This window comes from Lygodium microphyllum, chromosome 19 (genome assembly GCF_053477565.2).
Source record: "Lygodium microphyllum isolate KBCC chromosome 19, Lygodium_microphyllum_v1.1.10, whole genome shotgun sequence".
Classification (NCBI taxonomy): domain Eukaryota; kingdom Viridiplantae; phylum Streptophyta; class Polypodiopsida; order Schizaeales; family Lygodiaceae; genus Lygodium; species Lygodium microphyllum.
The window spans coordinates 137,950,861-137,976,910 of record NC_141153.1 but is presented as its reverse complement, the minus strand read 5'-3'; the positions used below and the strand labels follow the sequence as shown (position 1 = coordinate 137,976,910).

Sequence of the window (26,050 nt, the reverse complement as noted above, 5' to 3'; positions counted from 1 at the left end):
GCATGGTGCATGGTGCATGGTGCACATGTGCATGTGGTTGCACCATGCACATACCCATCAGGCACTCCCATTTATGCCTGTCACCCTTACTTAGTATACATATTGTGTACTACACCTCACACTGAAAGTTTTCAGCACCTACACCTAACTCCAGACACCACTTAGTGCACAATGCACAGTGTATGATGCACATGCGCGTAGTGCACTAGCATCCATCCATATAGTAGCTGCATTAATTCATTTGCATTGCACCTTGGTTAATATATACCACCCTTGGGATATCTTGCACTTTCACCATCTCAATGCACTGCACGGTGCACTAGTGCACGAATTAGTGCACAGGGCACAATGCACAATGCAGGGCACATGGCACATAGAGCACACATACACCTCATACCTGATCCTCCTAGAGCATATCCACATTTTGTTGTTAGAGGTAAAAGTTTTTTCGCGGGGGGGGGGGGGGGGGGCGGGGGGGAGTGGAGTAGGGGGACAAGCTTACTTGTGGTGGGCCCAAGGGAGAAAAGGGACATGGGCTTCTACATGTTATGAGTGTGACAAGTATCAAGATTTGACTATTTGCACTTTCTATGATCAAGGATGGAGTATGATCTACATCGAGATCAGTGTGTTTCCAAGGCACTTGGGTGGTGGCTTGATCGCCCAAGAGATGTGATACCTCCTGGTAGATCACTGTTGTGGTACGGGACATAGTGGTGGTCACTAGGGGCTTGCATGTTTCCCATGATTTTTAATGGTCTTGATCATGCATCACCAGGGAGAGGGTGTTAGTTTAGTATGAATCATGGGCTTTAGGCACTGTGTTTAGCCTTTTGTTGGCTGTCAGACAAAGGCAATTGGTGGTCTATTTTAGGGTTTCTTTAATTGTCTTGTGTCTTGGCTCCAGGCTTTGGGTTTCCTTTAATTGTCTTGTGTCTTGTATCAAGGCTTCTTTATATGCTCCACTTCATTCTTAGCACTCATTGTGCTAGTGCCCTGCTATTATTGTACTGCACATCTCATGCTTGATCTTATGGATTCCATTGCCCATTCATTCTGAGTTTCTTGTATTCATGTGTTCTTTTTTGTTTTGTTAGCGTTCATGTTTTCTTTGTGATGCCAATGAGCATTTGCATATTCTCACAATGTAGGATATCATCACTTAGGTGGAGTTAGTACCGATGATTTTGGAGTAGGATGCCCATCATAAGGAGATAGGTCTAGGTTGATGTTTCTTAGGTGTTCTTATTGTGGGAAGACCCCATATCTTGAGGAGAAGTGTTGGAAGAGATACCCTCACCTTCATCTACATGTAAAGGCGGACTTGAAAGGGTTGAGGATTTATTTTGATAGAATTATTCTTTTCTTTGAAGAATTGTTTGCTCATCCCAATATCTCCCTCATAGATATTGCATCAGGCCCTCTACCATAGGGGGTTTGAAGTGTTTTGGTAGGGGTCTCTTATGGCAGGCAAGAATGGCTCAGATCTGTAAGTGATGAGAGTGGTTGGGTGGTCACCTCAGGTGTTGGGATCACCTTGCTTGGCATAGGGCCACGGTTTGCTCTAGAATGACCCCTCATAAAGATTTGCCTATGCTAACCTAGTGGATCTCTAGTCTTCCATTATCCACTCGTGCAAGGATGCTTGGAGGATAGTAGCCATGAGTTTCAGAAATGTCTAGGTAATACGTTTGAAAAATGTTTCCTACATGCATCTGATGAATTGATGGAATTAGAATTTAGATTCTTTTAACATGCAAATAGATAAACCTATTCATTGATTACCTACACAAGTAGTGACGAATTTCCAATGTTGAAATTGAAAGCTTATAGACTTGCAATTACCATTTCAAATATGTCATGACTCATGACCTGAAGACAAACACTATTATAATATACAGGATAGTTCAAAGATCTAGAATATTGATGGAAGTGTCAACTAGTGGCTCCACTTCAATGTTCAAACATCCAAGGCATAAGTAATAAACACTAGTGTGTTGATAGCAGGCATTAGACTGTAGAGCCAAAGTCCATACTTCAAACACAAATTCTAAAGTTAATTTCTTCCTATGTTAGAGCCAATGTCCACACTAATGTGTTGATAGCAGACATTAGCCTGTGGAGCCAAAGTCCACACTTCAAACACAATCTCTAAAGTTAATTTCTTCCTATGTAAAACTAAATACTTTCTTTTTTTTTGGAGGGCGGGATATTTGGGAAATGTCCTTTTCCCAAGAGGAGGAAAAACTCTATATTAATGAACACCCTTACGAAGCAAACTTTTAGGAAACATCAAGTAGGTTTAAACCAGTTTCCATGCAACTATGGCTAGGAGCAGCTTTTGCAGTAGTTTGTTTACACTGGGTCCAGCATGGCCTGTTGGTCTCATTATGAGATGGACATCTCCAATGGTGCTATCCCTGCCTTTTTTGGCATCTCTCTTGCCCATTCTTCCCAGACCTCCTTGAGATGTGTATATATATTTTGATGTAATGCTTTAGCAGCAGCTTACTGTGGGCCCATGTACTGCTTTGATTTTCACTAATATAATCAAACACACCTTTTAAAGCGCTCTAATGTGTTGAAGAGTGGGCGTTCCTTGCTGGCTTGTGCTAGGAAACTCCATGGCAAGCACAAGGACTCATCTCCCGAGGTAGTATATCTGAGGTAGCAACCTGAATCTTTTCTCAGAGGAGTTGAAATGGCACAAGTTTTGGAGAACTACCAATTTGCCTAAAAAATTGGACACACATCTCTAGATACCCAAAATTGGGAAAGTCTTAACGTATATTATTTTCTTTGAGGTTATATGTCGGCTTGTCCAGTCCATTGGACCACATTTTTTAAGGTGCAGTGGTTCTGGATGCATGCTCTTTTATTTTTCAAAAAGCATCTCTTGTATGATGTAAGAGACCAGCAACTACTGTTAAGGTTTTTCCCAACTGTTGCATTAAGGCTATGTAATTTTCTTAGAGCAGACATTGCATAAGAAGGGTCTACTTTTTCCATGTTTCTTGTTTCTCACTCAGGAGTAACTATATTTCTTAGGGCTGTTGGGCTGGTTTTTTTTTGCAAAGGTAAGATAGGATCTTTCACTAAAACAAGATAAACACGTTGCTTATGTTAACTTGTGGGGGTTACAAGTTGCTGTTCCCCTTTCTATTTTCTTTTGGTGCTTTGATACTTTTCGTATGCTACATGCTTCCTCTAAAGCATTGTCATAGTTGTTCTCATGGTGAAGGGCAGATTCTATCACGTCATTCCAAAGGCATGCCAAAAAATGGAGGTGTTCAAAATAGACAAAAACGGATACGTGTGCTGATTTTGTTCAGGTTAGTGACTATGTTCTTGCATTCTGGGTACATGTGGAGTTGGTATTGTCACAAGGCATGTTGTACTCTATTTGTTACAACAATCTTAAATGTTCAAAAAGTTATTGTTCAATGTTGAGTGGGATACATGCAGTATGGAAGTTGATGTGCTGGGAGGCTGGTTTCACTTGGATGTTGAACAATGCTTGTTAGCTTAAAACGTAAGATGGTGAATTCAGTAAATCTGAGGATGGAGCACAAGAACCTACACACCCTACACATCGAAGTGTACAATGCATCTGTGCTTTAAACACTGCTCAAAGCAGGAAATATATTTAGGAACACCATGTCAGTATGTTTTATTGACAAAATTTGCAGCATAAGATGATATTAGGCCCAAAATATAAAGCTATTTCAACATAGCAATGCACAACACTTTCATATCATTAAGAAGTGAGCAAAGGTAGGATTTTACCCATATATTCCCTAACATAGTTTTATTAAATATGCATATTTGTGGAATGGGAATGGGAACGGTGACCACAGAATGGAGTTCCATGTGAGTATGCTGTAATCATTCAGAGGGCTGGAAGCAAGAGAGCATAAGTGGGAAAGGTAATGGTAGTTGCTACTTCTTTGCCCCCTAAGTACATGTACCAAGATTGCCATTCTTACTACTTGGACTGGTTGACAGCTGACAGGTGGATTGACTGCTGGGTCGTCACATAGTGCTGCTGCCATGGCCGTAGCCTATGTGTCTTGTGCTGCTCCTTGCTGCCTGTTGGTTGCCTAGAGTAGAATCTGCTGGATGTATATCACTAATACTTGATCTTGTAATTTTGTATTTAGCCTCAACTGCATTGCTTTTTTGTTGAGCAAAAGCAGTCTAGGGGCTCCTTTGAGATGTCGGACTTGTCTATCCATAGAGCCGAGTGAGTGGATAGTGTTGATTTTCGTAATCGCTGGAAACTTGGGCAAGAGGGTGAAGCAAGTATGTGAGCAGTTAAGGAGCAATGAAATAGCAAGAGGAAGCTCACGGACTGCCCCGTTTGTTGTGTTTTTTTAAAAAGGAAGTCCCTTATAGGGGCTGTTTGTATATAATACTTCGCCCTAAGATACAATGTCCTGAGGAGATCTGTTAATTGGATTTTCTTTCTTGGGAAAAAAGAAATACAAAAGCTAAGTTCACAACCCTATGAGTGGAATTTTGCCAGTGCTGGTGGAAACAGGACATGACAGAAAAACACAAACTTTGGAGAGAGAATGTGCACCAATTGTCAGGTCAACTTGCTGCCTGCTTATCATCAACTGTGCAACCTGCCTCTTCAACTGCTAACTGCCACCGATTTGCCTGTTCAATCACTCTTTAACTGCCTGTCAACCAGCCTGCCATTTTGCCTGCCCCTCTTCTGTTGGCCTGTTTGCCCCCTGCCATTGGGTTCTCCCCTTCTGCCCACCCTTCTGCCTGCCCTTCTGCCCTCCACCGTTCTTCCCAACACTACCACCAGCTACCTGTTTGTTTTCCTTCCCACTTGCTTGTCTGCCATTATTGTAACCCTTTTGGCCCTGCTCTGATACCATGTAAAGAAAGTGGTATGGCAAATGTAGAAATGCAATATTTTTGAAACCATGTAGAACACAATTTGTAGAATGCTGAATGCTAATGAATGAATAATGAACATGAAGATGATGGAATTGATGGGCCTTGAACCTTTGTGTCTCTAGTACTGGTCTAGATGTGGCTGAAGCAGTGGATGCCAGACTTGAGCAGATCCTGAATATGGAGCAACAGTTTGAAATCTGTGTGACGAAGAAGGCAGCAGCAGCACAGTTCACCTGAAATGATAAAAACACAAATAAGATTGGGAAGAAGATCACACCAACTGTCCAGATTAACTCTAAGGCATGGATGGCTGCAAGGTGACTTGCTTGATAATACAACATAGGTGCAGCATGTTGGAAATGGAGAGAGAGAGAGAGAGAGAGAGAGAGAGAGAGAGAGAGAGAGAGTATATTAACATATCTAAAAGGCCAATGTGGCCTATGAGACCAAGGCAGTATAAACAGTGATGGTGTGTTTCTCATTTGGAACGAGACTGAAAAGTGAAATAGTCTCCTATAAAAAAAAACATGTCAATGATCCAAAAGTAAAAGTAGAAAAATGAATCTCTCTATCAATGAGATGTTTGTCCTCTAAGGAGGTAAATCTTTGCATGGCTGAGGTGTCTCCGCATTTGTCTCCTTTCGTACTCAATGATGGCTCTAATTTGTCTATGGTGTGGATGTCTAGGTCTTTGTTCAGGTTGATTGGGTGCCTAGATGGGCTGAGTGCCATTGCTCCATCCAAAGGGACACCAATAGAAGATGAGATCCAATGATGATGTATTCTTGTAGGTTGTTTGGTAGTAGTAGTGGTATGTGCCATACTTGGTCATGTAGCAGTGAAAAAGTCAGTGTCCGCTCTCTATCTATGTGAGCCGAGTTGTGGGGGCCTCCTACTCCGTAGAATAGTTGCTTTGTGGTATGAATGGTCATTGGGGTACTTATCTTGAGAGAAGATGTTTTTGTTCAACGCCTCGTCAATCTTATCCAAATGCTTGTATAAGAGGCATAGAGTATTTTCTCCATGTCAGCGATCCTCAACACTATGTAAATGGGAGTCAGAGATTTCATCAATGCAATCGCATCCTCCCAATAAGTCTCATCCATGACATTTCTAATAAATTTCAAAGCCTTTGGCTGAGGCCTCTCATCCCATGCAGCCCACCTCCTAGAGACAACCGTCCTTATGAGGCCGGACGGACTCTAACAAGTCTCTCCGCAAGAATAAACATATAAACAAAATGAGTGGGTGAAGGCTTCAAAAAATCCAAATCACTTTTTTGTATTAAAGAGGTCATCTATCCATCCAATCTTTTCCAAATCCTCCATGAGTAGATCCAAACAATGTGATGCAAATGGAGTTCACATGATAATAGAGAAATCTCTCTCTAACAAAGCACCCATAGCCACACAGTTACTACTGTTGTCAGTGATAACTTACACTACATTTTTTGCACCAATATTCAAAACCGACAGTCCTAATGTGTCTATAGATGTAATCACTTGTAATCATTGTCCCTGTTGCTGATGCATCTATGGCATGGGAGAACTTGGTACCTTTGCATTAGGACTCCAAGATGCTATACACATTCCTCCTCACATCTGTCCATCCATTGCATAAGATAGTGCAGTCATATTTTTGCCAAATAGTCTTCAAATGTTGCATCTCTAGCTCTGCAACTTTGTCCCTATAAAGCTCACGTGTGCACAAAGCCTCATAGGTGGGTCTATTTATAGATGTGGAAGGATCCTCCCAAATTAGGGTTTTGCATGTGGGACATAGAAACTCTCTAAAACCGCTCCCCGTTTGTTTTTTTGGGGTTGTTTGAAAGAGCTAATCAATGGGTAATGAATTTTTAGCTCAATAGAGGAATGTATGGTTTCAAGTCTATAGATAGTAGCAAATGTGAAAGGGGGGGAAGCAAACAGTAGGTAGGGAGAGTGATCAGCTGAGAAAGACAGTGGAGAGTAGACGAAACAGGGTGAAATTTGCATGGAGCAAGGCGAAATGAGCAGCCTGTCATGAAATTGGGTGAGTTACCCTACCTATCCGAAACAGTTGTCCTGAAACGCATTGCGGGGCGAAGTTTCGGGCAACTATGTGGTGGACTGGCTGCAATCTCCAGCAACACACTAGCTCCATGTGTTTGTGATAGGGACACTTCTTGGTTGACTGGAGTGGAACTTTGGTACATCAATGCCTGTGCAGGAAAAGGGGCAATGGAAGCTGGTTGGGTGAGGAATCACACAAAGGCCGCAAGGGTGGAAGAGCAGGCTGGAGACATGTCCATGGTGAGAGGTTAGATGGAAGGGAGTGCCTATGTCAAGGGGGAAGTGGTTGGGTGGGCTAGACAAGTGTACAGGAATGGCAGACAGGTAGGTGGAAAGGGGAATGGACAGCTGACTGGTGGTATTGTTGAGCAGAATGGTGGGGGGCAGAAGGAGATAGACTGGTGGTGGGGGGGCAGACAACAGAGGGGCAGGCAGAATGGCAGGCTGGTTGACAGGTGGTTGAAGTGCAGAATGATGGGTTGATTGAGAGGTGGCTAAAGGGGTGATCAAATAGGCAGGTTAGGGACAGGTAGATCTTGAGGTGGTAGGCAGCAGGGTTGGCAGAGAAGCAGGCAGCAGATTGAGCCAACAATTGGCATGTCAATCTTGTCTGTTGCGTCACATGTTTCCAGCAAGCAGGGGGGACTGCTTGGCAGGGGCAGTACAGTTCAGCTCACTGGTATTGCAAGGAATGTTGAAGGTCTTTCTCTGAACTTTTGGTGTTGATCCTCCATTTGTCCTCATTGCTCTTATTTATGCTTTACATTGTTTTGTTACTAACTGCTGGCATGATCTTGTGATGTTCTAAATACACACATTCTCTCTCAACCTATATTGCGCCCACCACATTTCCATCAACATCCTATGCATTCTACATAATAGTAACATACTTGATATGCAAGGTGATGTGAGAAGCAAAGTTTGTCATGCAATTGGGAAGGAAAGGTTTTCAATCCTTAAGAGCATGTGCTTTTTAAGGAACTCTTGGTTTGTAACTAACATTGAGAGGCCTCCACTTTGTACTAGCACTGCTTTGTACCACCCTTTTTAAGGCAACCTAGATAGCAGCTAGGTTGGAAGCACTAAGTTCCCTCTTTTTGATTTGATTTGCATCCTTTCAAGAGTGCTTGTGGGCCATTGTGGCATTTAAAGTTATAGAAGAGACTTTCATTCTCCTCCATTTCTTTGTGACATTGCCCATTAGTGTCCTCATTTTCTCTAGTTGTTTGGAGTCTATTAGTTTCACTACCTAGGGTTGTCTGCTAGAACTTAACCCTAATTTCAAGTACATCTCAATGTTGGACTGCTATCTATTAAACCCTAACAATGAAGTTTCAGAGGCAGAGTATCTTAGTAAACCATAACCCTAGCTGATGCATGCAATATTGTCACCAAATAATTTTGAAAACATTACTCATGTCGTTTACTGCCCCTTTGTTGTGGAGCATAACTGCCTCAATCAATTTATGGAAGGCCTAACATATATGGTGGAAATTTGAAGTCTAAGCCTTCAATGAGATAACAGATAGATAGATCTACATCTAGATATCTTCCACTGCAGAACTAAGATGATGATAATAACTTGGGGGACAATAGCATGGGTCACAAAGAGAGGCCTAACATGTGGCTTTGAGAAAGTTTTGTCTTTTCTTATTTCCAAACAGTGGCTGAGTTTGATTTCCACACCAGAGTCCTCATAGATAGTGTGACTGTGGAACATTGCCAAAGATTGGCGTTGATTGCTAATATCATTGCTTGAAGGTTTTAGATTTGGACAACGAGAAATGACAATGCTATTGAGGCATAGGATATATACATGACAGAAATCTTTAGGATCTTGACATGGACCATTCATACACTTTGTGGAGAAGATGGGATAGCATGCAGGGTGACTTTGAGCATATGAGAAAAAGGAGAGACATTTCTTTACACTTGGGACTTTGACACATTCTTCCCTCTGAGCTACATGTGACATGGAATATGGACCTCCAGATTGGCTTTTCACACAACCCTTCTGTCAGACCATCTCGTGCTATATCATGGCTGTCCTCTGCACTTTGTGCCACATGGAGACAGTCAGAAAGCTCTGCTTTCTTCCAATATGGGGATGCAGGAACCTAAGAAGTGAGCCTTCCAAAAAGGACCACTCATTAAAAGCAATAGTTCTCATAGAGGGGACTGAACCCTAGGTACAGTCATCTCGAAGCTGCGAGAGGATGGGGGGAAATGATTTATCTGACGACAAGTGGGTCATGAAGATCCATTCTCTATTGCTACAATAATGAGCACTGCTTTGTCATAGAGCAGAGGTTGTGGACTTCCAGGTTTGGGAATAATGATCATTTGATAGTTGTGATGCCTATGTTACTCTCTATTACAGGTATTATGCCCATGTCAGGAGGAAACCTGAGGTGAAAAGGGGAGAGGAAGGGGTGTTGATTGGCTAACTCACTCCACGTTTCCTGTTTACATTAGGACACATTATCCATGAACTTTCTCTGTATCTGTGTGAAGAGTAAAGATGGCCCCATCCAGCAATGTGTTTTGTATGCTTAAATATCCTTATGTTGATTCTTTGAACCATCAGACCTTTGCTCTGCATTGTCTTTTTTTGGGTGTGTCTTCTCTTGAATGGTTTTCTTGTTACTGCTTTTTTCAGATTTTGATGTTTTCCTACCTTGTGGGGTGGAAAGGGAGTGAAGATTCGTAGTTTGTTTTTGCTGTTATGTTGTAAACTTTACATGCTCAGGCCACTGTATGCTAACAATAGGTTTGTCTTTTATTGTTTGACAGGCAGCAGATAGCTCATTTTATCACCACTTTGCAAGGTTATGTAGAGGCACAATTGCTGCATAATTCATGGAGCACTTTTTTGTATGCCTTATATTGTGAGGTGGGTTTTAGACTCTTTTTTTGTTTCTCTTTTCTTGTTTCCCCATAATCCCCCAGCGCATTGTGTTTAGTAGACTCATGAATTATACATAGGTATACCTTTTTGTTTCAAAGAACAGAAAAACCTATTAATGAGCACCTTAAAAAAATATTCACGAGTAGAGATACAGAATGAGACATGTATAGGACAAGAAAGATCTAACAAAAGAAGTTTAATTCAAGGGCTGAGTGAACAGCCAATTAGGCAGTCTGTAATGCTATTTCACTTTGTTTCTTATGTTACTTTTATAGTTAACATACAAACCAGGAGTTATATACTTTTAGTTTCATCCCTCAAAAGCCGACCAGATTCAGTGCTGGTATGCTCTAGGTTGAGGTGCCTAACAGACATTTTTCTTGACTCTTTCCTGCTTGGTATATATAAATATCAAAATAATGTGAATGTGTGGGTAAAATACTGAACAAAACATGATAGAGGTTTTACAAAAGCACTGTAAAGCTTCACTACAGACAAGTAAAACCCAAGGTCAGTTGTAAGGTCGGACATAGCTTGCTGTTGCACTCTGGTATACATGCATGCAAGGTCACCCAATGATGGCTTTTTCATGATAAATACTGAAACATGTTTCTATTTCTCATTGATTGAAAATCCTTGCTACTTTCTGATCTCAATCAGTTAAAAGGGCAGTTACGGGTGCATTTTGTGCTACATCAACAGCATAGTTGAAGAGAGAAAGATGTGAATGGGAAATAGAAATGAAACCTATGGAAAATTTCAGCTTTGGAAGTTCCCAGTAACTAGAGTTCTTAGAAATGAGGTAATGTATATAGAAACGGAAACAAAATGAATATTGCTTTGGAAATGTCAATAACTTTGTTTAGCAAACCTGCTCTTGAAAAAACAGACAGACCAGTTTTTGATGGATTAATAGAGCAAAAACAATTGGATGCGAGTGGCAGATGTGATGGACTTATGCTGAAATGCAGCCGTATGCTCTTTGCAGGATTCTGATAGAGTGGGCCATTTTATCCTTCTAGTATCTGATTGGTCTTGAGATAGGTCTTGAGATAGTAAACGGTTTAGAGAGATAAATTGGGTGAAGTGTAGATGTGGCTAGAAAGTATAAGGTCAACCTGGATAAGCAGATTGATGGCATGGGGTGCTAATGATATAAGCCTTGTTTTGTGGTCAGTACTAACCACCTTTTGGACTCTCCATCACATGGTTTATATGCCACGCGCATTAACAATTCGAGATTAAAATTGTAACTTCTTGTGGAAATGGCGAGGCCTTTTTTTTTTCCTAGAGAAAAGAACAATTCCATTAATAAATCCCCACTGGGTCAAAGTATAAGGTCAACCTAGATAAGTAGATTGATGGCGTGGGGTGCTAATAATGTAAGGCTTGTTGTACGGCCTGTATTGGCCACCTGTTGTACTCTTCATCACATGGTTTAGAGCCATGTGCATTACTACTTCCAAATAATATTTTGTGATGTCTTGTAAAAACGACAGAGCTCTTTTTTCCTAGAGAAAGGATGAGTATATTAAAGCATCCCCATGGGACAAAGTATCACAAGGCAAATTACAAAAAAAGCCTCGTAAGGGAATTCCAAAGCAAAAAATATACAACAAAAGTAAAGTTTGCTATAAGCCATGAGCAAATTACCAATCGTGAGGTCTATCATGCCAAACCATTTTTGCCTGACAGTGAAAGAAAGCGCTAGTGTATAGGTCTTGAGAAAAGGGTCTCCTTCTCATAGTCTTGGAACTGCCTTGTGTCCTCTCCCATTCCTTGTAGAGAGTATAAACAATCTCTATCCAAATCTTGGAGAAAATTTGTTGTGGGTATGTCCAATTGATCTATAGCATGGCTACAGTTGGTGATGCAAATATACCAATGAATAATGCTAGCTATGACCTCTCATTTGTGGTAGCACCCTTGGGTGCACACTCACTGTGAATAATTTGGTATAGTAATCTTGCTTAAGAGCTCACCTAAAATGATAGAGGCACGACTCCCTTGTATCTTCACATCCACAAGTTGAACCTTTGTCATAGTAATAAGGAATGGCTGTCCCGGGTCTCGAAATGCGGAAATGTTGTTCAGGGACTTGAATGGATGTGCTGAAATAGGACGCCGAAATGGGATGGGGGATGTCCCTTGTCCCATCCCCAACAACCGTCCCAACCATCCTCTATCCTGTCCCCTTGTCACATATGCTGTTAGGGAACACTTTTTTTTTTTTTTTTTTGAGTGGGTGTGTTTTGGTGGGTGGGTTTTATTGTGGGACTTCTTCCAAGGACTTCCTCTTCTGTAACACATACACATATAAAATCAACATATTTTGTATGAAGTCGAATCAAATCAATTATTAGCCCACATTACACATGCAATTCTTCTACAATGAAAAATACATGTATGCATGCATGCACATGCATGTGCTCTTTGATAGTATACATTCACCCACACACATAGTAACATAGGACCGGTTTTGATGATAGGTATGGGAATGGGACGGGGGTAGGAATTGCCGTCCCCTGTTGCCATGAGAGGGGGCTCTAACATGGGGATGGGATTGGGACGATATGGGGATGGGATGGGATTGGAACGGTGTTGAAGGGGTTTTAGTTGAAAGGTTGTATCCACCGGGGATTAGAGATAGAAGGAAGTAGAAGATAGGAGATGGAAGAGAAGAAAAAGAATAGACAAGAGGTAAACACGAGAAATACAAAGCACAATGAATCAAATCACCATGTATTGATAGAGCATGAAGTTCCTTGTTTAGCACTACTCAGAAATAATCTCTAAGCATTAGATCTCCTAGAGCTTCTTCGTAGACAAAAAATGTGCATTAAATATTAACTTCTTCTCTGCTGCTCGGAACCCAAATATGATGGTTCCGTTGGCTTGAAAAGGTGTCTGGTCAAAAATCTCGCAGATCACTCCTTTCCCAATTCAAAGTGCTGTTTGCTGCTTGTTAACTGCGATTGCGACCCGCACAATTTTACCAATCTTTCTTTTTTCATGAAAAATCACAAAACTGGCTGAAAAAGCCCCTTGCTTTTTGCATGCCATCCTATTTTAGAAGTTTCTCTAGCTTTTTAGGATATTTACAATAAATAATATTCAAAATAGGCTAAAATTATCCAAAAATCTAGTATTTTTGAATCATCCATGCCACGGACAGTAGCACTAATGACTCAGATGACATTGACTCTCTAGATCAATAATAAAGACGGATGATGATGCACTTAAGAGTTTTTCACACTGTATTTACGTAGTGGCATGACATCTATCCCCTCTGAATTTGCTTTTCCTTCGGTATATGCCAAATCCTAGTTGTCACTAGCATATGAGTTCTCCTCATCCTCTACAACCATATCCTTTGCGTCTTCATCTTCCTTATCTTCTTGGCTGGCCCCTCTATCATGGCCACTATTTTCTTCCAATTTTGACAACTCATAGGTAGTAGATTCTTGCCTCTTGAATAATTTGATTCTTTTTCTTGCTACCGGAAGTTTTATGGCCGTCCCATCCAGCTCATTCAATGCATAAGTAGCATTATCAAACACCTGTCTTATCACATAGGGTCCAAACCATCTTTTGGAAACTTTACGTATGACACTATGCTAGTTGTCTAAACTGCTATCATAAACCAATACCCAATTCCCATCTTGTATGGTTCTTGGCCTCAATCTATGTCTTTTGTTGTCAAACGTTTCTTGTTCTGTATCCTTGCTGTCCTTAACTTTGCAATTGCTGCCTCTATGTCTTGTGACTTTCTTTCCAACTGTCTGATGCATAAGGCCTTCAACTCCTCTCGATTTAACTCCTCTTTCTAAGGTAGCACACTCCATGTGAGTGTCATCTCTTCTATCAGCATGATAAGTTTTTGACCATATATCAATTCAGCAGGCATATATCTTGTAGCAACACTTTGAGTTGTTTTGTTAGCCCATAAATTATAAGGGAGCAATCGTGGCCACTTTTTTACCTTCTCTTTACATGCTTTTGTCAATGCCTTCATAATATGTGGATGACCTCTTTCACTTTTGCCATTTCCTTCAAGGTTACCTTGCAAAGAAATCATAGCTTCATCTGCATCCAACTCACCCTTATCTGCTGTAATATTTTCCACACAGCCATATCGACAAAATTTCTCTTCTAAGAGAAGTACACATTGCATTTGTTGTCTTAGTACGTAGAACTCTCCCTTCCACTTGATTAGTCAAGTCTTCACGGGCAAGTATAAGATATCTCATTTGCCAAAGACCTGTAGGTATTGTGACTAAATCCACAACCCACTTAAAATGAAGAGACAAGGGATATGTGGACTGTAATCCATCTCGATGTCTCACATATGAATATATTTGACATGTCGTACATGTTTCCACAAAGTGAGCAACATCCTTATACATACCTTGCCACCAATATCTTTCTTTGATCTTTGCAAAAGTATCCCAAACATCTCTATGGCCAGCCCATAAGCTTTCATGAAATTCTTGCATAACATTTACCTGTGAAGCTTTGTCACCCAAAACTCGCAATAGCATACCCTGCTTCTTTTTAGCATGTTTCCATAAGTATCCATCTTTTAAGAAAAACCCATATTCTTTTCTCTTGATCTTCTTAAACTCCTCATCCGACCATTTATTTCTCTTTGTTAATGTACTGAGGTATTGACCAATTCTCAGCCACTCTCTTGCACATTTGTCTTCGAAAAAGACTTCTACACAAGATATATAACATCTAAAGTGTCTTCTCTTTGCTGTCCAAGCTTTTGTTAGTGCTGTAGCAACTCCTTGCATTACGAAATTTACTCTTACAACATCATTTTTAGCTGCAAGAAAGTCATCTTCTCCCTCCTCATCCGTCATCCCATCTTCATTCTCATAGTGAGCCCGAGATAACATGTCTGCCACTGGATATCTCTTCTTGCAATATGTTGAAATTCAGGGTTCAAAGATTTGATATATGCAATCCACCGGAGCATAGCAATGTCCGGGGTAGTACAACTAGTAATCATATCCAATATCGGCAAACAATCAGTCTCAATGACTACATGAGCATCTATAAAATACTCGTTATTATATTTAAGGGTTGTCACAAATTTTCATAATTCTCTTTTTACCTGTCCATACCTTCACTGTCATTCAATCAATACTTTAGTATCAAAGCGAATTGCATATCTTTCCCCTTTCTCATCATCTTATCCAATTGCCCATCCAATCTCGCTTGGGCTTGTATCAACAGTAATAATGATAGGCTTTCCATGTGAATAATCAGCCTTTCTCAATGTAGGAGCAGATTTCAAGAGCTGCTTCAATTTCTTCATTGCGTTTTGATGTTTCCTTTTCCAATGAAATCTTTGACCTTTCCTCAAGAGCTGATATAGAGCATCAGCTACATGTGCAAAGTGAGAATTCCATATCAAATAGAACACACATGCTCCCAAGAATCTACGCACCTTTGATACATTCGTGCATACATCTTGCATTCTATCAATTCCATCTATTTTTTATGGTGATGGTCTTCGCCCATAGAGCCCACACATATGCCCAACAATCAAAATCTCTTCAACTCCAAAGACAGACTTTTGTCCAAAAAGAGTTAAATGCATATCTTCTAGACATGTCAAAATTCTTTCATAATCCACAATATGGTTTGTAACAAATTGTCTGCACCCATGAGCATCCATCTTTTCATTCTTTTCATCCATTGTAGACCCTTTGATTTGGAACATTATCCAAGAAGGGCATTGTCAATTGTGGTATAAAATCCCTGAGTACCCTATTCATAGCATTTGTCATGTGTGCCACTGAGTTTGTTGCACCCTGCGGGAGAGTATACATCTGTACTAACCCCAAGGGAGTCTTCATGATTGTGATATCCTTGCTTTCAATTGCAAGCTGAAACTGATCATACCCTGAGTAAAGATCTCCCAAAGAATAGATTGTTCTGCCTGCAAAAGCCTCTGCAAATTCATCAACCACAGGACCTGCACCCACATTTCTTATGGTCACTTTATTGACTGGTTGCATGTCTTGAATAAATCTCAAAGCCCCATTCTTTTTGGGCACAGTAAACTAATGATTTGAGTACGGGGCTGAAGAGGGCTCCAAGATCTTCACGCGAATCTTTTCATTTAGCAAATCCATTAGTTTTGGCAAGTAAGCTTTAGGCATTTGAATAGGCCTCAAGTTCCATGGTACATGTGGCACAATAAATATTACCATAGGAGAGACAACATTTGGATCCACACAACCTATTTTAGTTGGCTGAGATGCAAATGCCTGTCCATGCCTAGCCAACATCTGCATAAAACATTATCTTTCAGCAAGCAAAAGAAACCCTTTTGCACCAACTTTCAATTCTTGTAATGTTTCAGATGTAAACTGATGATCTATATCTTTAGGATTCCATAAGCTTGGCTGCCTTGACACTTTTTCATACAGATTCTCACTTTCTTGTGGAAGCGGCAAAGCAATTGCTTTCACCTTTTTGTCAACTGTCTTATACTTTGTCTCCACAAGTGCTTCAACCCATTATAATCCTTCATGCTGAGCAAACAATGCCATAACATCATACATGTCCAAAGAACATACTGACAACAGTGTGTTTTTAGCCTCATTTTCTGCATGTATAGTTGCTGAAATTTCAGCCATAGTGTCGCTGATATTCAGCCCATAAAAGATGCATGCAATTCCTTCATTTTCAGCTAACAGTCCCAATGCTCTCAATTCCTTAGTAGCCCTTTTTATAGATATACGTCTAGCCTTGTACATAGCTTCCATAGGCTTAAATTAACACGAACTGTTTGTTGTAAACTGAGAATAACCAATAGTAAATACATGCTTTATTCCATTAAGAGGCGAGTACATCCTCTGAAAAGCACTACTGTAGCCACACATTATAGCAATGCTTAATGAAAATCCAGGTCTTTGAATTCCCTTGCATTTGGAGGCAAAGGAGACTCTCGAAGCGTATCCCGATTCCTATGATGATTAACACAAACGGTAAGAAATTAGACTGCTTTTCTCCCATCCTTACTTCTGACTCTTGCATAAGCAAAACCATCATCAAGCACCTTTGTTTCCATACGCACTCTTGTAATGTAGGGCTGTCTCAAAATCATTGCATATGAGGAATTATCTTGCACAAAGAAGTGTTTCTCTTCTTGTACATCACTAATTGTCACTTTTACATTAGGACATGTAGCATAGAGCTCCCTCGAAGAATTATTTGCAGCCCTCATACGCCAAACATGATCAGTGTCCATAGGCCATGCATCATTCTCATACAATCCACGCTCAATGACATTAATCTCAGACCCATGGCCAAGTAGAGCAACACAAGGAGTTTCAAGCTTCCCTATTTTCACTACTGTTTCAGTGGTAGCCTTGGCCCAATGATTTCTTGTGTAATGATTTCGAGAAATAAATCCTAGAGCCTCTTCTCCATTTTGTTGCATCTGTCTTACTCCACCATGCATATTGCTACAAGACAATGCATTTTCAGTCACTTTATTTTCTTTTTCACATGCTATTCATTGATTAGTAGCATCCTGCATAGATAATCTAGTACTTACATCATGCTCATATTCAGCCCGAATACCCAACAAACCAGTTTCCTCTTCAAATTGCAGCAATGTACTAGTGGTATCACTAAGAAACTGACGCTTCCTCTTAATCATGTCAATGATTTCATCATGAAATTCTTGCTTGGCGATGTCAAGCATCTCTCCCAAGGTGAATTCCACTCGACTATTTAAGATCAGGTCTTCAAGAACCTTCTTAAGATCTATGGCTGTCTCAATATCAGACTGCAACTTATATCCTGGTTGCTTGCTTTTTTTTTTTTCCCTCTTGTTTGCTATCCTGTTTTTGCTCTTGAATGACTGACCTCTTCCATAACATGCTCGGGAGGTGTTTGATTTGTAGCTTTAGGTTGATCCACACTTCTTCTTGTTGCTCTTTTAGATGTCTGTGCATTATCTTCATCTCTCTTTTGTTTCTCTTTCACAAGTACATCCGTGTTTTGCACCTTTGCTAAATATGCATACACTGAATATGCATGTACCGGTGATTCCCAACCAGTTATGTGAGGAATATCTTGCCCTGCATGTAATGGACTATGTGTTTGGTCCTCGCATGATATACTGGGTTCCTAGCCAATTGAATGCTACTAAGGTTATCACGGTAGATGGTAACATTCTTATTCACTTGCATTCCCAAATCACCAAGTAGCTTGCGTAACCAAGCTACGTCACATACTTCAATTGCAACATCTCTATACTGTATTAGATAAGGCAACTCTCGATTGTTTCTTGCTACTCCAAGTAACATTACCATTGTCAAAGGAAACCATAAAACCAGTGGTAGATCTCCTATTTGAAATACTACCAGCCCAATTTGCATTTGTGTAACCATGCAACTCTAATGGTACACTTGTACCGTAAAATAAGGCATAGTTCAATGTGGACTTGAAGCAAGTTAGGCTGTTGAAAACTAAGAGTGTAAAGCCCGAAGGCATGGATCAGGATGCATTGTCTAAATAGATTTATTTTAATGTTGTTGCACCTCAGGACAATGCTTGGCAGTTATGAGAAAAGATATGCAATATTTATGACAAGCAAAGTTCTGCTTCATAGATATATTGGTTGAAACAGCTTATGGACCTTCATATAAGGGAAGGGACTAGTGTGTCCGTGCATTCGAATGAATTTCATTTGATTTTCAGCCAATTGACTTTGCAGGGCATTGAGTTCAAAGATAATCTATTCCCCTTGTTTTTGCTTGTGATACTTCTGGAGTTATGGGATACTTTCCTTACAACCATGTGTGCTAACATATCTAAGGATTGCTTGAAAATCTAGGATGTTGAGGGTGCTTTACTCACAGAGGAGATAAATAGAAAGAATGTATATGCAACCTGTACTTCTCATGCATCGACTGTTAGGGCAGACATGATGGTAAGAGTGGTAATGACCAATGTGGTAGAGACTCGCAAAGGTCTTAGTCTCATGGGCAGTCTTGCAATGAGTCTCGTGGTTGTAAGTCCTCTTTGATATGTCATTACTGTGGGAAGTAGGGTCATATTCAACCACAGTGCCATAAGATACTCGATGATAAGCGCAAAGAGAAAGGCAATGGCAAACTATAGGAAAAGTTTGATGATCGTAGCATTGTCCCTTGTAAGTCGTGTGTAAAGATTGAAGAGACAAATGTAGCGCAACCTAAGCTAGAGGATGAGTACATCTTAGCCTCTTCCTCTCTTGATGCTTCTAAGTTGACTGATGCTTCGTCTACATATTCTTAGTATTGGCTGCTTGATTTGGGGCTTGTTTTAATGTTACCTTGCATAGGGATTAGTTTCAGTCCTATCACAACATGACAGGTTTTGTGAGATTGGGCAATGAGTTGGCACTGGATATTGTTGGTATTAAGAATGTAGGGTTGTAATTTACTCTGCATAATATACATCATATACTAGCTTTGATCAAAAGCCTTATATTTGTTGGATAGTTGGATGATGCATGCTACTATGTATCTTTTGGTGATTGTGTATGAAAGTTTAGTTGTGGAAATCTTGTTTTTGCTGGAGGTGCCAAGGTTGGCAGCCTTTGTGCTTTATTTGTATTTGGATCCCTTGACTATGTTTTCATTGTGGCTGACATATCACATGTATCTTTATGGCATGGTTACCTTGGGCATATGTTCTTCAAGGAAATGAAAATGTTTACTCCTTTGCAATATCTTCCGTCTCTTGATTACAAGTGTTTTGATTTTTGTGACCATTGTCTTTATGGCAGGCAGACATGCAGGTCTCATAAGAAGTCTGGCATTACACGCATGGGTGAGCCTTTGATTCTTGTGCATTCTGATGTATATGGTCCTATGTCCTATCAGTTGTTGGGTGGTGCGAAGTACTTTGTTACGTTCATTGATGATTATTTGCATAAGGTCTGGGTATATCCTATTAGGCAGAAGAAAGATATCTTTTAGTATTAGCTTGCTCTTGTTGAGAATTAGTTTGGGTATAGATTGAAATGGCTAAGGTTTGACAATGGGGGTGAGTATGTTTCTAAAGCATTTCAGGAGTTTTGTGACATCATATTATCCTACGCCCGTCATCTTTCTAAGGAAGGCGAAAGGTTTTGCTGAGAGACTCTTAGTGAGTAGATCTGCAGGATTCTCATTAGTCGAGATCTTGACAAGCTCAACAGACATGTCCTCTACCACCTCCTTGATGAAGTGATAGCACACCTCAATGTGCTTTGTCTTCTCATGGAAAACCGGATTCTTGACTAACTGAATAGCACTCATAGAATCCAAATGCAGTATAGGAGTAACAATAATACCAAGGTCTGTCACTAGAGGGCCTAAGTATAGGGCTTCCTTGCAAGACTTAGTGGCTGTAATATACTATGTCTTAGTAGTAGATAAGGCTGTGCATTTTCACACCTTGGATATCCAAGCAACATCATCTCAAGCAAAGGTGAAGACATACCCAGACGTGGACTTTGTATTATCTGCATGTCTTGTATAGTTGGAGTTAGTGTAGCCCTCAACTGTAGTATCCGAGTCTCCATACCAAATGCTCATATATGTAGTGTCTCTCAGGTACCTCATGATGCCCTTTACGGTATCCAATGTCGCTGACTAGGTGTAGCCATATAGCATGCCACAATTACCACTGCAAATGCTATGTTAGGGCTAGTGGGTATTATGGCATATATCAAACTGCTCATTGTGGATGCACAAGGGATCTTGGCCATCTCGGCCTTCTGCTCATCTGATTGGGAACGATCGGCTTGACTGTCCTTCATAAGGGAAGGTAAAGGACAGCCGATAGGCTTAACGTCTTACATATGGAAATTGCTCAAGCACCTTCTCCTGTTGTGAGTGGTCACACATTGTGATTGTTGGAGTTCTCACATCTTCTCTCTCTCTCTCTCTCTCCATTCCGCTATAGCTCGCATCTCTCTTACTTCCGCTTGTTCGTGCTTCCACTTGGGCTTCACCCTTCAAATTTCCCCTCCACTATGATCCTTATGGTCTCCTAGGCCCACTCCATGTACTTTCGACTTGGTCTTTGGGCAGCTAAGCACGTTTGCCACCTGCAGTAGTGCTATTTAGGATTTTTTGTTAACATTTAGTTTTAGCTTTAACTTACTATTTCTTTCCTAAACAATTGTATAATTCTACAGATGGTGGTAACTCATGTTTTCGTAGGTCCTTTTGGCCTATTGTAGATGTTAATAAATCATTTCATTTCATTTCATTTTTATATCTCCCACTCTCATCTTCCATTTGTTCTAACTTGTAAGCTTAGAATCTTGCAATTGTAAGCTTAGAGGCTACTCTTTTCAAATTTCTGGCTCTATATACTACAATTTAGGGTGGTGTATCTTTCAGCGAAAGGCATTTAAGCATACTCGAAACAATATTGAAGGTAAGGATGCCAGCAGCATGACAGCTGCAGGTTCTCCTTCAGTGGACCCAATACTATTGCTTTCAGGTTATGTTCAGCCCAAATGCATGACAGGCAAGACTGAGGGAGCACCACAATGCTTGCTGGCATTCTCTCTGCAATTTACCTCCAGGGAAAAAATCATAAAATGGTCAGTGAATTAAATGTGTCTAATGACACGACATAAACTATTGACTAAAAAGAAAAACTCTAGTAACAAGAGAGAAAATAAATATAAACTATGACTGGTCTTGTTGCTTTACATTGATCCATCTGTCCTTTGTAGACTGCTGAACTTGTCTACATAACAATCAGGTTGGTCCAAATAACTCTACTACTTGGAGGTTATGTTTAATATCCCTTCCCGAGATGTTAGGGAGGGGAACATAACTGTTGGTTTCTTATAATGAGAATGAAGCTGGTCCCTGCCTCCCTGTTCTCTTCCCCCCATAATTCCTTCCCTCTTTTCTCTTTTTTCCCCTTTTCACCCCTGTTCATTTGTTTCTCCTCTGATCAACTGGTTTCAACTTTCAAGGACAAACTTTTGCTGAAGTACTGTCTATTGACTTGGTCATTGCAGGCCAAGGATCTCCAAGATCTTGAAGCCATTCACAAGAGGTATCTGAACGAAGCTTTACACCAGTAAGTATAATAAGAAATCTTGTTACTGTTATTTTACACCATACATTCTAATGCTATAGCTTTCTCTGGCTTGGACATACTAATACCACACAGTTTTTTATAGTTTCACAGTTTAATTTGTTTGTTACCAGTATAGCTTGAGTTGGTATGTTGTTTACTTTGGATTGTTCAGATTAGTTTCAGTAAGGTTGACATCTTTGAAAATAATGCAGATGTTTTCTCTCAGATGAGATGCAACCTGTCAAAGTTTGCATTGACGACATTATGCAGTGTCTCCTCAGCCTCAGTTTTAGCCTTCATTATTCTGGAAAGCAGACGGAAAACGGAGAACTTGACATAGAGAATGATCAGATTTATGCAATGGTATCTGTTCCCTTCAAGAGCTTTTAACTACAGCTTGCATGTTCAAATAACTTTGAACTAAGTCATTTCAGCACTAAAGAGCTCTATACTGTTAAGAATTAGAGGGTGCCAATGGGCTGTAAGAAAATTTTTTGGATTTCAGACATGGCCTAGCTAATGTGGGGAACCAAAATGATGAATAAAGTTGTGAGTGTACTGGGTCTTCCGTGGTTTTGCCAAAATCAATACACTTCGTAATTAAATTATCTGGTATCAAAGGACAGAGAGATGCCCAAGAATAGGAAGATTCAGCACTGAAGAGCTGTATAATGTTAGAATGAGGGTGTCAATGGCCTGAAAGATAGCTATTATTGGTAGCTATTATCTGACTCTAAAGTGCATTTTCCAAGATTATAAAGCATTAATCAGTATGGGTGTAATGGACCAGTAGAAGTGCACTTGGAAACCTGAGATTTCTTCAAGTCACAATAGTTTTTCTCGATCGAGTTCTCCACAGCGATTGCTGTGAAGATAGCATGCTTGATTTTGCAGCAAGGTATTAAATAGCTTTTCAATGCACAGCCCAATTCTCCTGGTCTCTTAATAGGTCCTTTTCCTACTATTAGTCATCAAATGATATTTCTATATTTTTAGATGGAAGAATTCGATGTTCTATGGAATGAAATCAAGGGAATTTGGGTGTAACGCCATGTGAGATCAACTTATGTGACTCTCTTGACTATCATTTGTTGACAGGCCTTTTTGTTTTGATGACCCTTGAACTGTCATTTTCATGACCTTGGATTATCATGATCATTAATCTTTGTGGTCAGAATGACTGCTGACGTTTTTCTGTCATGACCTTGTAAGCTTGAATGATCAGCATTGACATTGTCTTGACACGTTGTGATGATCCTTGACCTTTGACTTTCATGACCTTCCATTCTGATTATATTTGGCCTTACATTCCCATCACTCTTAAAACCCAACTCCATGTATTTTCCACTTCTCAGAGGATGAGAGTATAACGTAAGAGTCATTGATCTTTCACTTCTTAACGTTTCATTTCATGATATTGACCTTTCATTCTTATCATTCTGATTGCATTTAAAAGGACAAGTGTGCACTGGTGTGTGCCGGAGAATTGCTCTTTTTTTGTTTCTAAGAAGATGTCCCAACAATATTTTAGTTCCCAAAAGCAAGCGCTGCTTTTTCTCCCTCAAGGTTGTGCTTTAAAGAGAAAGGGGGCTTAGGCAAAAAGGTGAGCTTAAGCCGAACTAAATCAGCTCTTAACTCAATAAAACCAGGACTAATGTTCGAATGATGACTGAGGATGCCATTGTACGATTTGCAAAAGCTTCCCTCACTGGCAATGCTAACATTAATGAAGGCCATAAAACCTCACTCAGTATTTTTCCATAAATGTTGCAGGTTCTTGAAGCGAAGACCCATTATGAAAAATGCATACGAAAACTTCATCAATTGAGTTGTTGTCATAGCCACAACCAAGAAGCACTAACATCTTTCTGGACTCGTCTCAATTTCAACGACTTTCTTGGAGATCCAGGTCCTAAAGTACCCGAAGAGAGCTGATTGGAGGAAAGGAACCAGAAGATCTTGGCTCTCCTGGTAATCTCTTTGTTTACACGCTGATGCGTTGCATGACTGAAGCAGTATGCTTACTTTACTTGTATGTAACCGCAGAGCTTCACTGCAGGCACACACATAAAGGGCTTTGGGATGGTCAAGCCTCGAAAGGTTATACATTGCACATGTGAATTTCACCCAGAGTAGTGCAGTCCGATCCACTGATATTTGTTTGTTAAACAGCATCGTAATCCAACAGAGCCTCAGTGGAATCCCAAGGACGCAGGAAATTCGCCACAAGCTGTAATTCCATCGAGCACATTTGTAATTCTTTTGTTATTTGTCCCACGCTACACTCGCAATTTTATTCTCCGATCATACAAAATTCCAGCTTCTCCTTCCAGAAAATATATATATTTAGAGCAAAAAGCGCACTGCACTTATGGCCCGGTACATCGACATTTATACAAAGTTTCAAGCTTTTGTTGCGAGTATTTTCAATAGCTTTCCTAATGATGGGCCGTGTACGCAGTTACCATTAAACTCATATAGTATATGTGCCACATACACACGTGAGCACATACATATCTATGCATACTTTATATATGTACTAGTTCATTAGTATCAAGGTTACGTTTCTTGTACCAGTCCATTAGTATCAACATTTATGTCCATCTCCATTCCGATTTGTTGGATTCCTACCAAGGGAGTCCACAACGTCAACGGTGTTTCCCAAAAAAGAAAACTTGGGAAATGAAAATCTTTCTCAAAGATGATAAACCTTTAGAGGTTGGGCGGTGATCCTTATGTGCTACCATCTCGTCCTTGCCAGCCCTCCAACTTGTGAAAAACATGGATTTAGAGCATTATAGGAGCTATGAAGGATGGAAGATGAATACACAACTCGTGATGACAAACACTTAGATTAACTATGGCATAAGTGAATTAGATTCCAAGATGAAAGCTTGGACTCACAAACACATTCTTTATAAGATGAACAATGACATTGACAATGACTCAAACTAATAGTTTCATTGCATTGAAATGAGTATCAAGTATATGTTTATATAGCATTTGGATAGTATCACTATACCTCATTGTGCTTATGGAATTTTGAACATCTCTTTTTGGAGTATGCATCATTTATCATCTCTTTCATATATATATCAAGTATCATTTGCTATTCTCAACACCTCTTCTCAAATGATGAGTTTTTACATGTGTTGGCTTTTGTTCCCTCTACATGATGACATGGCTCGAGAGACAAGCTCATAAGCAGTCTAGTCAAGTTAAAGCTTGAAACTTTACATCTTTAGCAAGGGTTTTGTTTTACAAAGCAAATCCAGTAAGGAAAATAAAAATCCATTATGGAAAACATAAGATCTACTATGAAAAATATAAAATTTTCAAAATAATCTGTCAAAACTATTGATAACACAAGTATCTTTTTCATCTTCATTCATGAATTGATTTTGATGATGGTTATTATTTTGTATATGTTGTGCTCTTTTACGATGAAAATATTCATTGGCTATATGGTCAATCTTACCACAATAATATGTCATTTGATCTTTGTTGTTGTAGTTGAATCCTCGGTCTCTTCCTTTAGGTCTAGCAGCTCCTTTGGTATATAATAGGTTTTCCTTAAATGATGAGACACCATCTTTTGCATTCTTATTCTTCTGTGTATTCTCTTCATCAAGAAGAGAGTTCTCAATATATTTTTGTGACAAATTAAGTACATTGCTAAGAGTAGAGATAAGATTTTCATGAGGATCTTGGTTACACTAGCAAGGAGTACAACAATGATTTTATTTTTATCTATTATTTTTTTCAGAGTGACAAGTTGAGTTTTTAGGCTTTAGAATTTGTTAATATACATAGTCATTGAAGTGTTATATTTCATGTCAAGCTTATAGAACTGCATTAACAACTTGACCTTAGAGTTTTTGGCTTGACTTTTAAAGATTTTATCAAGCTCATTCCAATCCTTTTTAGTATGCCTAATACTAGAGATATGGTGCCATATACTGTTAGAAAATCCTCAAGCAATAATTCCTAGAGCTTTATTATTTATCTCTTTCCACTCTTTCGACTCTGGTTCTTTAGGCTTTGGTTGAATCCTTTCAATGGTTTTTTAATCTTC

General features: G+C 39.8%; 1 protein-coding gene across 10 annotated transcripts in view; it reads left to right on the top strand.

Moving 5' to 3' along the window:
* Positions 1–24,961, top strand: part of LOC148020431 (Spc97 / Spc98 family of spindle pole body (SBP) component) — a 117,898-nt gene extending 92,937 nt beyond the window's left edge. For 3 of the 10 annotated variants that reach the window (XM_087700734.1, XM_087700733.1, XM_087700731.1), the window contains exons 10-15: positions 3,247–3,332; positions 9,759–9,858; positions 21,914–21,975; positions 22,188–22,338; positions 23,749–23,946; positions 24,035–24,959. In XM_087700734.1, the coding sequence (XP_087556860.1) occupies positions 3,247–3,332; positions 9,759–9,858; positions 21,914–21,975; positions 22,188–22,338; positions 23,749–23,910 (561 nt within the window). In that variant the 3' untranslated portion in view covers positions 23,911–23,946; positions 24,035–24,959. Of the gene's footprint in view, positions 1–3,241; positions 3,333–9,758; positions 9,859–19,672; positions 19,717–21,913; positions 21,976–22,187; positions 22,339–23,748; positions 23,947–24,021 lie in introns of those variants that run through there. The other 7 variants (XM_087700732.1, XM_087700735.1, XM_087700737.1 and 4 more) reach the window with 7 other exon arrangements.
* Positions 24,962–26,050: the final 1,089 nt, after the last annotated feature.